The sequence below is a fragment of the Lepisosteus platostomus genome, chromosome 21 (assembly GCF_059453375.1).
Source record: "Lepisosteus platostomus isolate fLepPlt1 chromosome 21, fLepPlt1.hap1, whole genome shotgun sequence".
Taxonomy (NCBI): domain Eukaryota; kingdom Metazoa; phylum Chordata; class Actinopteri; order Semionotiformes; family Lepisosteidae; genus Lepisosteus; species Lepisosteus platostomus.
In genome coordinates, this window is record NC_142631.1 from 2,361,622 (window position 1) to 2,376,862 (window position 15,241).

General features: G+C 49.8%; 2 protein-coding genes across 6 annotated transcripts in view; both read right to left on the reverse strand.

The window, feature by feature from the left end:
- Positions 1–2,558: 2,558 nt before the first annotated feature.
- fbxw2 (F-box and WD repeat domain containing 2) lies at positions 2,559–11,530 on the reverse strand. Of its 4 annotated transcripts, none has more exons than XM_088614878.1 (7): positions 10,807–11,529; positions 8,728–9,237; positions 7,631–7,786; positions 6,179–6,312; positions 5,650–5,736; positions 4,387–4,556; positions 2,559–3,420 (listed from the first exon to the last, which is right to left on the reverse strand). In XM_088614878.1, the coding sequence occupies exons 2-7, from the start codon at positions 9,215–9,217 to the stop codon at positions 3,132–3,134; spliced, it is 1,326 nt and encodes a 441-aa protein (XP_088471004.1). In that variant the 5' UTR covers positions 9,218–9,237; positions 10,807–11,529; the 3' UTR covers positions 2,559–3,131. The 4 variants fall into 4 exon arrangements, with proteins under 4 accessions (XP_088471004.1, XP_088471002.1, XP_088471005.1 ...); XM_088614876.1 differs by having other exon boundaries at positions 7,592–7,786; positions 10,807–11,527; XM_088614877.1 differs by having other exon boundaries at positions 3,234–3,632; positions 7,592–7,786.
- Positions 11,531–12,543: 1,013 nt separating this feature from the next.
- The window catches only part of hmcn2 (hemicentin 2), a 73,796-nt gene continuing 71,098 nt past the window's right edge, over positions 12,544–15,241 (reverse strand). For both annotated transcript variants that reach the window (XM_088614797.1, XM_088614796.1), the window contains 2 exons: positions 14,744–14,870; positions 12,544–14,102 (listed from right to left, as the gene is read on the reverse strand). In XM_088614797.1, coding sequence (XP_088470923.1) covers positions 13,730–14,102; positions 14,744–14,870 — 500 coding nt within the window. In that variant the 3' untranslated portion in view covers positions 12,544–13,729. The remainder of the gene's footprint in view (positions 14,103–14,743; positions 14,871–15,241) is intronic.

The window sequence follows — 15,241 nt, forward strand, 5'->3', positions numbered from 1 at the left end:
CTCCTGGTGCACAAGAAGAACCATCAGCCCGTACAATAGTGAACTAGTGCAAGTGCACTGGCCAGCCTGACCGCCTGCAGCCGTTTCCAGCACCACACCCAAAGCCGACGAGCCCTGCCGATACATCGAAGCAGCACCCACAAACTCGCTGAGGTTCTCCAAGCATTTTTAATATATACATTGAAATATAGTGTAAAAATAAAGACATTCAGTAAACAGTTAAAGTTTTGCAACGCCAGCGGAAATGCACTTATCATTCACAGCATTCGGTGACAGGGATACGACCAGCTTGGACGGGCACGCGTTTTCGCCAGGACAGAGGAAAGCCAAGGACGCCATCATATTAATAAAGAAACATGGTCATACTTCCAATGCTAGTGGTATTTAAAGAAAAAGGCAGCAGCCTGATTTGGCAACCGGACGCCTCTACCTCTCGCTTGAAAGTCTTACAGTCCCGGGACACGTGAGGAGATGACCGAGAAACCCGTGACTGTCGCTCCTACTCGACTGCTGTTCCGTCTGCTCTTACCTGGACAGGCCCCCTGCGAACGGCTGAACCAGAAGGACTTGGGGAGAAATGTTCCTCCTAAAGAAAAAGAGGAGTTCCCTGCTCCAGCCCCGCTCAGTTACATAATTAAACCCTTAAGTAATTTAATAACAGGCTTAATGTGAACCGTTTTCACGTCTTAAACATACTTAGATCCACCCCCTTAACTACTGCATTTCATAAGTAGCAGAAAACTCCAAACTGCTCAGTAGAAACAAAAAACCGGAAAATGTTTAAATTAAGCAACTTATTAGCTCAATTATGACTTCAATTAAGCTTAGCTTAAATAGAAACCAGGCGTGGGACCCTCCAGGACACAGACTGGGAATTTCTGATATCCAGTCTTTACGGAGGAACACAAAAAAAAAGTCAAAAGCTGAATAGAATGAGCTTGTGCGAGTCTTTAGACATGCTGAAAATATTAAGATGTCATTTGATGAAGAATAAGACATAACGGAACCAGCTGATGTTTAAATAAAGTCAATTACCAGAAGACTAAATCTTTTTAGTCTTTTAGTAAAAGATAGGACGTTTTTTTATATTGTGATATTCCTGAACTTAATAGGGAACCAAGAGATTTCTTGCAAGTTGAACAAACTCTTTAAATTAAGTTAAAGCTGAAGTTACTAAAGTTCATAACTTGTCTGGGTCTTTAGAACATGTTTGGTGTCTTATGAGTGAAGGTAGGGCAATTGTACAATGTATTAAATCTACATTCCACTCTGTATCACTCCTCCTTCACAGGGTAACGTTCCGGTTAACAGTTCTCACCTCGCTACAGAGCACCTTCTTACGAACAGACCCATCCCTACGCCGAATAGAATACGGCCCAATCATTGTTTCAGTTCGGTAAGATTCTGGGGAATTTCTAAAATTCACAACAGATGGAACAAGGCACAAGATGAGGTAATTGAGGTTTAGGGGCTAAAACAAAGTACTGTATGTATGTTTCAGGTGATCTACTAAAAATCACTTCAGTTTAGCATATATACAGTATAAAACATATATTCGAAACCTTTGCTTGAGGAGGACAGGTAGTGAGCTTTTCTATATTGGCATCCAATGACAAATTGGAAAGACACTGATTACAACCCAACAAAACCTTCAAGATCGATGGAGTTTATTAATTCTCCAAAGAGATCCTTTTAAATTTGGGGTTTCATCCCTTTAAAAGATAACTGGTCACTCATGCAAAGAGAACTAAAAGTGAGACACACCAGAGGTGTGGACAAATGAGGCATCAACGAAGTTCGGTGTGTAACTGCTTGTGTTAACAAAACAATCCTTGAAAGTCCTCAAAACGACTGTACTGCGAAAACGTGAATTAGTCGGAGAATGCCTGGTAAAGAACAAATTGCATTGCTTAGTGCTTAACTTGGTCTTTGCCCAGTAAGTATCCTTAGCGTGAGAAATCTCCACAGGGTGTAAATATATACACACAAGCAGACAGACAGACAGACAGCATGTCCATACTACTACCATGAGGCTGCAGGGGTACCTGCTGATCCAAGAGGAGGAGGTTGTCAGAGTCTGGCGCACTGCAGGAAGACTTGAGACGGTGGAGCCTGTCTGACACAGAGCTATGAGACATCTAGCCACTGCCAGCCGAGACGGGGACACACTGACGAGAGCAGGAGAGCTAGGGGACATTTACCCAGGAGCTGCAAGCCAACCCTCTGCTGTAGTTCAGATTGTCCGAGACTTGCCCCCGTTTCCGTTCCCATTTACAGACACATCTCACCCCTTCCCTCTGCCAGCCACCCGCCGTCTTCGCTCACTTGAAACGTTCGCCACCGAGCCAGCCCCCCTTCGCGTGCTCCCATGAGCCCCACCGCGCACGCAGCCGACCAGCAGCCAAGAGCAGACTGAGGGGGCTCCCACTGATGACATCATCAGAAAGCCCCCTGGACAGATCGCAGGGCGAGCACGGGACTCCCTGGACCACCCGCCCCCCCCAGTCCCGGGGGCCTCTGCACAACGGTATGACACCATCACACAACATCGCTCACTCTCCCGTAGGCAACGTCTGGACTATAGGGGCTCAGCCTACACTCCAGGCTTTTATTTTTCAAGTCAGTCTGTCCGGCAAGCCAGGGACACAGCACAATCCTGGCACTTCCATCTGAAGCTTAACTACATACATGATCTTCAGAATTATAACCAGGTCGTTAGGTTCTGAATAATTCAGGATCAATGAAGACACAGCTGTGCAGCAAGATGGAAGTGACAAGGCTGCGAATGCACGGTCCGGGTCGTCTCCAGGGGCACAAGTGAGGAAGGTGGCAGAAGCGACAGCGGCTCCCAGCGGCCGGACGCACGCCGGCTGGCTCGTATTCGCTTCGTCCCTTTCAAAAGCGAGTCCCACAGAGTTTGCTGGGGAGTGAGAGAGGAAACTGCGCGCGAGTGTGTGTGTGCGTGCGTGCGTGTGTGTGTGTGAGCGCTGGATGATTTTTTTTTTTCAGGTGCAAAACTTTGGTTCATGCAACATCTGACGTCGTGGTCACGGGGTTTAAAAGAAGCAGCACCAGTTACGTCTTGTCCCGGGGAGGAGGGGGGGGGGGGAGCCCAGGAGGGTTCTGTGGGCCTAGCCGTTCTCCTTCCACAGAACCAGATGAATGCTATGGTCCGGCATGCTGGTGGCGAACACCAGGCCCGAGTCGTTCTTGCCATCCAGGCCGTTGAGCCACGCTGTCACCCCGGGAAGGAAGCTGGAGCCCCTCTTGGACTTCCTGTAGGCAGGCAGGGGCCAGCGCCCCGTTATGGCCTCAGTCCTCAGGTCCATAATGTACAAGTGATGGTTGTCGAAGAAAAGGGCGAAGACTTCCCCGAAGCTCAGTAAAGACAGGTTGGCCGAGTCCTGCGTCTTGATAACCCTGCAACACAGAGGGAGAGAGGGAGGGGGATTAGGTGGTGAAACACAGTGTTCAGCTCTTCCTGATCCGTCTGGCTCCTCGCTCCCCAGAGCTGGATCCAGCAGGGACTTCTGCTGAGCTCAGCCTCCGCGTTCCTCTCCAACCGGATCGCAGGCGGTGCGACCTGGGAAGGCAGAATTCCAAGAATGCTGTCGTCCTGCTCGGTCTTGCACCTGCGCCAGACGAGACGCGCGGATCAGGCAGAATTTCTGCAGCTTCTCTTGTCATGACAATAATGAACGCAATCGGAAGATTTAACCACAAATGACTTCATTTGTAATATTACACAATAATCAACATTAATCCTGGGTGTCTCTTCACCTCAGGCCCCCCTGCAGCACACTGTTCGAACACCACCACCTCTCCGCACCAGACGGCCCTTCTGAATCACACCCCAGACTTAGGAAACGGCGCAGCTGGATTTACAAACAAAGCCCAGCTCCTGTCCTTGCTCGTTGCTACAAGTTGTTGCTACAATATTGCTGCAATATCTCGGTCTGTGGGTTTGTCTTTCGTCAGCCAAGTTCTGCCTTTCAAACGCTGCCCTAATGAAATGACTGCCCGATGTTTTTTCACATTCACACATGGTTTTAAAAAACACACAAGAAATGATGTAATGATAGTATTTTCTGCACAACAAAAGTTGCAATCTTTATCATCAATGCGTTACAAACAAACCCAATGCCTGGAGGTGGGGGATTTGGGGCCTGGGAGCCCCTAAAGGTTTATCTGCTCCTGCTGGGAGTTTGTGTGTTCGTCACCTCTGTGCCCACATGGTACACTGTTGCTGTACAATACTGTCAACCCTGCCAAGCTGTGAAGGGCTCTGGGGCCCTACAACAAATAAAGCGATTTGCCTGAGATAAAAAGGGGGGAAAAACACACACAACTGGGAACGCTGAGCGCGAGCCAGTGTGGAAACGCTACCTGAGAAGCTGGTAGCTGGCGAAGTCCCACTGGTACAGCCCCAGGTCCGAGCTGCACACGATGTACCTGCCATCGAACTGCAGCCGGGGCTGCAGACACACGCTGCGGTTCTCCGACACCGACAGGGTCCTCAGACACTTGCAGTTGATCTCCCTCCCGATCGGCCAGATCTGGGCGTGGGAAGAGAAGAGGAGGCGGCATCACTTACCGCCTGACTGCGCCCCAACAGCAGTTCAATAACAACAATAATTATCATGGCCAGCAGCCATGTCACTCTGCAACTCACGGCGGGCAGCCCCAGTGGAGCTCAACGGGTGTGAGCCTGGTGTACCTGGATAGGAGACTCCTGGGAAAAACTCAGGTTGCTGCTGGAAGAGGTGTTAGTGGGGCCAGCAGGGGGCGCTCACCCTGCAGTCAGTGTGGGTCCTGATGCCCCAGTATAGTGACGGGGACACTGTACTGTAAAAGGGCGGCTTCCTTTGGATGAGACATAAAAAACCGAGGTCCTGACTCTCTGTGGTCATTAAAAATCCCCGGGCAATTCTCGGAAAGAGTAGGGGTGTTACCCTGGTGTCCTGGTCAAATTTCCCATTGTGGGCCCTCCCCAATCATGTCTTCCTAATAACCCCCATCTCTGAACTGGCTCCATCACTCTGCTCTCCTCCCCACTGAGAGTTGGTGTGAGGGGAGCGGACTGGTGCATCATCCAGGTGGGGCTGCACACTGGTGGTAGTGGAGGGGATTCCCATTACCTCTAAAGAGCTTTGAGTGGAGTGTCCAGAAAAGTGCTATATAAGTGTAAGTAATTATTGGGACGGAAGAGTAAGCAAAAATGAGTGGACATTAAAACGATGCCTACCCCTGAATGAGACAAGACAGCGGGACCATGGGGCGAATTCGTGTAATGAGAGTGTGATGAAACATTGTAAAAGTCAACGAAAGGCATGAAACCGGACTTCCCAAGGTTAACAGAAACATAAAATATACAGCTTGAAATGAAGACTCCCCAGGTTACAGCAATGACACTAAGCTCACGTGAATATTGTAAACGTATGTGTATGTTTTTTGTTTTCATTGTAATGTACTGCAATTGGGACATTTTCGGATCTATAGTAGAAGTGTATACAGTACATGCAAATCTTTTCGGTGTGGTGTCCACAAGCATTTGTCTGAGAAACATCTGTAACTTGTTGTTGTTGTGGGTGGGCTTGTGCAGAGAATGATGGGGAAACACAATACAAATTAAGTTGCAAAAAAAGTTACCTTGATCTCGTACTTATCGGCACTTAATAAAATATAATCCCCAGGACTGTGCATCAGAGATTCCACTTGACTCTTCTGTAAAATCACCTATATTAGGGCAAAAAAACAAGGTTTTGACAAGCTGAATCAAACAAATACAGGTGGACATTTAACACGATGTGGGCGCCAGCTTACTGCTGCCAAATGTCATTTATTCTTATACAAATACTGAACAACCAGAGTATACATAAAGTACATTAATCCAATCAAGGCTATTTCCAAAAAAATAAACAGAAGAGCTCCAAGGGGCTCAAGCCACAGCTATAATGTTTTACAGTTTGACAGCACTGACATCTGCACTTTTTAAACCGACTCACATGATGCTCATAAACTCAATCACAGGAGGAAGAAATGCAAACACTCAGCCGGGTCAAGGTTAAATTGGTATTTCTGCTAATCCTTTGCACTCTGCTCCCTTCCTGTCCTGTTATAAATGAACTACTAACCCTTTGGAAAGGAACTTAGCGCAGGCCCCTCTCCCTCCACTCACCTTGGTCACCCACTCGGTGTGCCCAGTGAGGGTGTTGAGACACGTCCCGGCCGACAAGGCCCAGACCTTCACGGTGAAGTCCGCAGAGCCGCTAACTAAAGTGTCCAGCTCGTCGTTGTAGTCTATACTAAACACTGGGGGGGGGAGGAGGAGGAGGAAAAAGACAGTGTTAAACGCTCTGCAGGGAGCAGAGAAGTACCTGCTCCACTTCAGGCCTCTGGGGGGGTCAGATAATTAGGAACACTTCTGCCACAGACTGAAAAAACTGAGCCGGAGGAGGAGCCAGCCTTTAACATCCCGCTTCTAATGAGAACACACGGCAGCGTGGGGGCTTCACTGTAGCAGGACCCTTTCAGCTAAGGGGCTGACGCACAGAAATCATCCACAGCGCTTGAAGGACTGCAGCTACAGAGCAGAAACCCTGTAGCGAAGCTGAGACAGATTTACAGCTCATAGTAACCTGAATCAAGCCTAACTGCAGGAAAGAACTGAAATTAGTTCAAAAGCTTTCTCCATTTCATTTTTTCAGCCATCTGTTAGTTGTTTCTTACTCAGCTGTTCATTTCAGGCTTGACCGCCTGCAGGCTCTTGCACAACGGGACTAGTAACAGAATGTACAGTAGCTGCTGTTTCAGACTGTATCCATCAATATACTTTTTGCCCAGACACAGTAAATTTGCATTGTTTTCCCATTTACCGAAGCTAGTACAACACTTTGCAGAGTCCCTGTTATCCACTGATGATGAGCTACAATCATGCAACTGTTTCACTGTGCTCCACTGGCCTGGTCACGCCGTGATGAACCCTGGGACAGTTACAAAGCGACTGCAGGGAACGGGTTCTCGTGGAGAGTGACGGCACACACCAGGGGGCGCCGCCGTCACGGCGGTCCATCTCGCACACACACGCGGTACCTCGGACATGCGGATGAGACCGCTGTCACCGGCGGAGACCGGACGCGCGCGCCCGCCTGTCACTCGACACCTCGAGAGCTTCCCGGCTAGCCCGCGGCCACAGTCTGCTGGCCAGAAGAGGGCGCCAGCTCTACCCGGGCAGTGCGACAGCCTGGGGAATCCCAGTGACATGACTACAGCAACATCTGGACCAGGGTTCTCCGACCAACAGCTCCTCAGCTCACTTCCCTGCTCTGTCGCAGTGCGTCCCCCTCAGTAAGCAGGAGACCCGGCTCCTGCTGCACCACTGTTGCCTTCCCCATTGCCTCTCCACAGCGCGTCTTCATACCCCAGCAAACTACCTCCACCTCCGAGCTCCGGCTGTCCAGGAGCCCTCCCGCCAGTCAACCCCGCAACGGCTCGAAATGCTCTGCAAAGGGAGTTCTCAATCCACCCCCTCCCCCCCCCAACCCCGAACCACAGCACTCCAAAGAAAAGGGAAGATGCATATCCAATCTACCTGCACCCGTGTGACCCCGGAAATGCTGGATTTTGGCACCTGAGCTCCACTCCCAGCAGGCTATCGTGTTGTCGAAGGAGCCCGTCACCAGCTTCTGCTCGTCAAACTTCACCGCCGCGCAGGTGTGCGTCTGGATGCCGTAGATACACTGGCCCGTGCACACGTCCCACAGCTTGGCAGACAGGTCGTCGGACCCTGGCCCGCAAGAGGAAGCAACATCAGTGGGAGGCTCCGTGCGCCTTGTGGCACACCGTCGAGGAAGGTCACACTCCTCTCAAGAACCGGTTGGATAGGATGACTGGATCCATTAGCTACTAATGACCAATTAGCAACGAGCTACTAAATGAGCCAGGACGTCCTCCTGTCATTTGTGACCGCTCTTTTGTTGTTAACCTCATTCTCGGAGGCCGCAGCTGCCCCAGCAGACTCCTGGATCAAACCCCTGTGAACGTTTTTGCTTTCTGAAAGTTTACCCTGGTCTTTTCTTAGAACACGGAGGAGCACGTCTCAGTCCCACCATGGAACGTTTTCCCCTGACAAGTCGGTGGCTTGTGGCAGACTGACCTGTTTTAACCCCATTTCTTCCACCACAAGTTCTTACTTCTGCATCTGCGTGGAGCCCCAAACCTCCCTCAACAGAGATAACGATAAAACATTTCGCAACGGTTAAAACCGTACACAGACACCTGAGATGTAAGCGAGCAATGAGCAAGAGTACACTGACTAGTCCCACTGAGAAAAGGAAGATCCCTATTCCAACATCTTGAAATATGATTCTCTTCCAATATTAGAGCCACACAACACTCATTTTTGCCTGCCTTCTCAGCGGATTATTGACTTTCTTGGCGTTTAAGCCAAAAACCGTCAGACATGCCAGAAAGTACTTTTCGGACGGCAGAGAACCTAACTGCCAGCGATCGTCGCTGGGCCTGAGCTCCCGAGAGCTCTGTGCATGTTCGCCCACCACCCCCAGACTCCGCCTGCTCTCCCACTCGTCTTCACGGGTGAATATGGCCGAATGGGAACACTGATTTCTTTTTAATTAAAAGGCTCAAGGGATTACAGCACGAGCTTCCTTGCAGAACAAAAAGCTTAAAAGATTTGAAAAAAAAAAAACAACAAGAACGCGTGTGAACCTGTGCAGAGCAGCCCGTCCTTGTAGTAGAGGGCATACACCCTGGCGCTGTGCCCGATCAGGGAGGAGGTCTCAAACGCCTCCTGCTCCTTCAGCTGCTTCATCCTCAGCTTGGCCTTCAGGTAGACCCCCTTCCAGTGCGCCGCGTCCTGCAGGGAGTCGTCGATCTGCCAGCCCAGGTCCCGGCACGCAGCCTGCCACACCTCGGTGCAGGTGCTGATCACCTTGTTCCACTGCTTGCACACCAGGCAGCAGGTGAGCAGCGTCGAGGGGTCCAGCCATCGCAGCAGGTAGAAGGAGAGCTCGAGGGGCAGCAGCCGCAGGAAGTCCCTCTTGAGCAGGGTCTCCAGGCGGGTGGAGAGGTGCCGCAGCTGGGTGGCCCCGCTCAGGCCGATCAGGTGGTCCAGCGACTGGTTCTTCTGCGGGTCGCTCAGCGTGAGAAAGGAGGCAGAGACGGACTCCAGCCATCCTTCGAAGGCCTCCTTCTCCATGAGCTCATGGGGAAGTTTACCTGCCGGGAAGGCCAGCCAGCGTTACAGGGGAAGTGCAGGCCCAGCTGCCCAGACTGGTTATTAAATCTCGGTAAACAAAATAAATTCACGGACGGGACAGACAAAAATGATGCATTTCGAATCAAGCCCAAAATCGTCAATTTGGTGATGGTGCTGTAAGTCGCCACGTTGTCGCAGACTCGCATTCGAGTTCCCACGAATTGTGACGTGTGGCGGCCCTTCCTGCTCACTAGTCACTGTGATGATTGATGGCATACACGTAAAAGCAAATAAATACAGGTTATGCAGCAGGCATTATGCCACAAAAACACTCCAACGCAGCCAGTTACCAAGCAAGTAGTATTTGTCTGCAAAACTGTCTCGAGAGCAATATTTCTATTGGATTAAGAGAGAGGTTTTCACAAGCCTGCTCGTTTATAATCTTAACCTCAACAAACGTTTTCTTGCCTCGTTCTGAATGGCAGAACATGGCGCTGCGCAGTCCTGGAAAGTTTGTTTATTTTGCCATCTAAATTGGAGGTTTAACAAGTTAGTGTGTAAGTTTTACTTTCATTGTGGTTTGAAATGTGCTCATCAGTGCTGATTCTTTCTAACTCCCGAAATATGAAAACCCCCTTTAAAGAGGCCAGGCAAAAACTAAGCACCCTCCCACCTGCGGCGAAATGGTGAAAACCTGGAAGGTCAGATTGTTTGCCGCTGGCCTATACCACAACCCCAGTGCTTGGCGAGTCGATGTCAAAGGGGCATTTTTAGATATTTGCACGAGGTTGATTTCAGAGAAAAATAATGCACAAATTTTTTTCCCCACTCACATCGTCCCCTTGCAGTCATTCCTCATGTGCCGCCCGGACAAGAGAGCAAACAGCACCGTACCGAAAACGAAACAGATTCTGGAGCCTGTTCAACTATGGGCGTCTATCAATCATTATAGAACAATGTGTCAAAATGTCAATAGCAAGACTATTGGACACAACCGATGGACACACACCGCATACACACTGCGAGGGGGCTGGCTTGAGATGTCGGCCAGGAGAAACTCTCGCCAGACCCCATTGCAAACTGGCTGAGCTAACTGCACACAGCCCCCACCTCAAATCTAAGATTCAGCTCTCTGACAGGCAATATTACTTTCAAAAACACATGCACAGGTCAAGTGAAATCTGTGTGTGTGTGGGGGGTGTGTGTGTGTGTGTGGTTCAGGTCCTAGAGAGAAGCAGAAGTCGAACCTCAATTCCATGTCTGTCGTAGCCCCCCCGCCAAAACAAACAAACACAGAGGCACCCCTGTCACCCCTCCTCGAGTAAACTATCTCCCCGAAATTCTGATATCAAGATTATAATGAAGCGCAGCCTTATTTCAAATTACACCCCGCGACTAGACGGACACTGGGGTGCACTGTTTACAATGGGGGTTCCTGTGGCCCAGTTTAATCTACCTGTTACCCCCCCGTCTTAATAATTACAATTGTTTCAAACATCCCAGGAGAGGGGGGAGGGAGAAACAGCGAAAATGCAAAGTGAAAAGGGGAGTAAACGAGTAAACGGAGAGAAACGTCCTGCAAGTCTTACCATTTCCCGCAGAAGCCGCTCAGCAGACAGAAGGCAGCAGCTTTCAGACATAGATCGCGACCGGTAGACATTCACGCCGAGAGAGAAGGGTGTTTATTCCCCCCCTTCCGAAATTAAAACCAGAAGACGAAGAAAAAAAAAAGACAAGTCGCCCCGGCTTTTAGAAAGAAAAAGATTTGAAGACGGGGGCAAACCCCCTACAGAGCAGAGAACAGACGGCCGTCCCTCCCGGGAGGGGAGAGAGCGGAGCCGTGTAAATAAATTAAAACGCCGCCACGGCCAGTCTGTCGCCCCGCCACACCGGCAGACAAGCAGGCTGCCGGCGGAGGCCGTTTCTGTGTCGCTGCCCCCCACCCAGCGGGCTCAGTCGGCCAGGGGTCTCACTCGAGCGGGGAGGCTCTCCCAGAGCCGCTACTGCCGAAAGGCCGCCTGGAGGTCTGTCTGCTCGGACAAGGAAAACAGCGACGGACACGTCCGTTAACTAGGCAGACGCGAGGACTTCGCTGTTTGCAAGCGAGACGTGATTATAAACGCTAGGCTCGTTACAGTTTTGTTTTGCTTGTTTTTTTCTCCCGTCTTACATGTCTTACTCTTAACTCTCCCATCCCCTTTTTTTTCCCTCCTCCACAGGAACTGCAGTGACAGGAAGCGATTCGTAGGAAGTTGTGTTTGACACACTTGACTAGCGGGAGTAAAAAAAAATTCTCAAACTCGCCGCAACCTCATTCAAAAACCAAGATGGCCGACACGCTTCGGCTTTTTCCGGGCCCTGTCCGATTCCGGCCGAGAGGCCTCCTTATGGCTGGGTACGTCACAGAGCATGCTTATTCCCACAATGAATAGCGCCTGTACACTCAAAATCGTTTTGACCAAGTTATGCATTCATACTTGAGTATGTAAAATGGAAATATAAGGCTGAAGAAAGACTGGAAATACCCAAAGCATTATTAGCTTCTGAATGTATTGAATGTACTTAAGGTTCTATTTAAATATTAACCACTTACATTTCACAGGAATACTTGTACCACAATGAGCATGTTATATTACATGTGTTGACTGGATTTGCTTTCTAATTAAATGAAAGGATTCTATTTGCAACTGGAGGACTGTATTTTACATTTTTGTTGGAAATGGCAGGTGTGGTAGATAAATACATAAATATCGGAAACTCATTCATGAAGGAACCCCTCAGTAAAGTACTCTTCTATTTATTGGTAAATCCACTCACTTTTACCCGATAACTTTTAATGACGTTTCATCCCTTAACGACCCAGTCTGACCCTTCAGGCGGGTCCAGGCTCTAGGACAGGGGTGTCCAGGCTGGTCCTGGAGGCCCAGTGTGTGTCGGAGGGTTTTCCTCCCTTAACCCCCCATTCAGACCCTCCCTTCCCAGTCCAGTGCATTTCAGTGGCTGGAGGAATCCTTTACCTGTTGTTCTGCACCAGCTGATTACCCAGGAGATAACGAAGGAGCCATCTCTAGTCAGAGACAGAGTCCTGGAAGGGCTGCAGGCCGAGAAGCACATGTGTGACAACAGTAAAGAAGACTTTTTAAAGTTCTGGAGCTGCTGGCTAACTCAGAAAAAAAAAGTTTCTTCCAAGGGAGGGGGAAAGGGAACAGGGAAAAACCAGTTTCCGAATTTAAAATAAAAAGGTCAAAATTGTCACAACCGGAGGTCAATAAAATACAAAGGGGTCAATTCTGTCGGAGAGGTAGTGTAACAAACTGTCAAAGGACTTTTTAAAAAAAGTTTGTTTATTTTTTTTTTACAAAACCCTTTATATTAAAAAAAGAACAAAACCAGGCCAAGCCAACAGGGGAAATAAAAAAAATTAAGTTAATTGACTCAGAATTAAAGCAAAATCATCCTTTAATTCAAAAGTGAAAAGCAGCCCCAGTTAAAGATACATTCTTTGCTGCATTTCTGGCTTAAGTAATTAAACAATTAAAAAAAAAAACACACGTTACATTTCAGATTCAAGCTCTGAAATTCCCTCCCAGCCTGTATTAGAGAACATATGATGTCTACAACAGAAAATCTTTCCACTGAATTATTTGTGGCAGATATAAATTAATAGGTTAGATCCCACAATCAGATAGGCACATCATAATACAAAATAAATGTGGAATTTCAAAACATACACTGCCCTCACAAAATATCAGAGAATGGTATGTTCCAGAAGAGCAAACCATCCTTCCAAAGTAGGCAGAATGGGCCCAGGGTGGGGACGTCCCATGGTTGCTAAGGCCTGTGAAGTAATGGCACAACGGGTGTTTTCCTCAGTTTAAATGTTCTGTGGCAAAGATTGGTGTAAGAAGCTGCTGGCTGGTAAAGTCCAGCTAGTTCTTGTGCATCACTGAAAGCAACAACAAACCTGTCTCATGTGCCAAACCAGACAGCCTTGAGGGTTTACAAGCAGTGGTCGCCGAAATAAAAAAAAACACCACCAGCAAACACAATTCTTGCCAAAGGAAGGTACCTAACCAGAGGGGACAAGCGGCCTGTTTTCACGTCTTGTGAGAATCAACACGCAGTCAATCGATAATCCCTTTCGGATCCACCACACACGGGCACTGGTGCAAACTCTGTACCAGTGTGTTGATTTATAAAAAGCACAAACGAAGGAAAAGATCCCATTTCGCACCCGTTTCTTTTCACGAGCTAGCTAACACTTCAGGTGATTCCTGCAACCATCTGCTGGCTGTTGGTTGGGAAGCCACTGACAGCAGTGAAAGGGTGGGATATGGCGTCACAACCGTCCAACCACTGGGGCCAGTAAGGATAACGGGGGTCACCAGTAAGTAAGGGGTAACTGACCAGTGGAGTCAGCAGGGGTAACTGACCACTGGGACCAATAGGGGTAACTGGGGTCAGCAGAGATATCTGACCATTGGAGTTAACAAGGGTAACTGACCACTGAGGTCAGTAGGGGTAACTGGAGATGGCGATGTAGATGATGAAGATGCTCTGATATTTGACCTGCCCCTCAGGGGAGCGCGTGGTAGCTTGCACCCGGAGCCGTGCCAGCCCTGCCCGATCCAGGGCCCTCAGGGTGTAGATGATCCCCCGCCCGGCCTCATCCCGGATCCCGAACACCTGCCCTCCCCCCTCCGCATCCTGCTCCAGGAGGACGAAGGCGGTGCGCTCCTGCAGGACGCCGGCCTCGGAGAAGGCGGAGAGCCGGATGACGTTGTGGTTGGCGGGGATGCCCAGGGGCAGGGTCAGCAGCTTGTACTGTAGGAGCGCCAGAGGGCTGCCCGCCCCGCAGTCCAGAGAGCAAGGCTTGAAACACGTGCTGGGACAGGCAGAGCCGGGAGAGAGCCAAGGAAGAGATGGAGGGACAGGAGGAGAGAGGGGGGAAGCGAGGGAGAGAGGAACAGGGGAGAGAGGAACACAATGGAGAGACAGAACAGGAGGAGAGAACAGACAGAGGGAGAAAGAGGGGGGGTAGTGAGAGAGATGTGGGACAGAGGAGAGGGGGCAGAGAGAATCAATATTATTAAATTGATTAGAACAATTGTAAATAAACATTATAGAAAACCTCAAAGATAATTTCTCATTCAGAACTCTAGCCAGGCTCTTAGAAGTAACAGAACTCAGAGGTGTGGAAAGTGGATTCTGTCTGGAAGCTCGGAATAGGCTCACTGCGTAACTGAGGCCTCCCTGTGTTTCTTAAGAACATAAACCTACAAACAAGAGGAGGCCATTCAGCTCGTCCAGCCCGTTTGGAAGTCAGTAGTTAATTCATCTGAATGTCTCATTCAGCGGTTTCTTCAAAGGAGCCAGGGTATAGGCTTCAAGCCGAAGATGGCTGGGAAGCCTGTTCCAGACTCCAGCAACCCTTTGCGTAAAGAAGCGCTTCCCGTTCTCAGTTTTAATGCGCATTCCCTGAGTTTCCACTGGTGTCCTCTGCTGGGAGTTCGCCAGCTCTCTTACCCTGGGCTCACTCCTCTCTGGTAGGAGGCTGGGCAGGGGGTGTCCAGGCACTGATACCCGCCGCGGGTGTTAAAGCACATCTGCTGGGGGCCGCACTGGATGCCCTGTTCCGCGCACTCGTCGATGTCTGGCAGGGAGAAGAGATAACAGCGTGTGCGCGTGTGGGTTACAGATGTGTCCCGAGTGCAGTCCGCTTGCTCTCGTGCCCGTGACCGGCCACAGGAGTGCGGCGCCACACCTCTCCTTCCAGGAGCAGTGCTTTGGGCTCTGGTCCTCCTTCGTATGACTTGCTTCAGCTTTTTGATTCAGTAATCTAACACAGTGGCCGTGCGCGTGTTAAAATCCTAGACGGCGCGTGTAGCGGAGTTAGTTTGGGCGCAGTGACGTCATCGCCCTCCCTGCGCGTAGCAGGGACCTCAGCCGCCTGGGCTGGGGGGGGTCTCCTTTAGCTCGCTCGGCTGGTTCCCTGTGGCGTTCCGCCGGAGACCCGGGTTCACG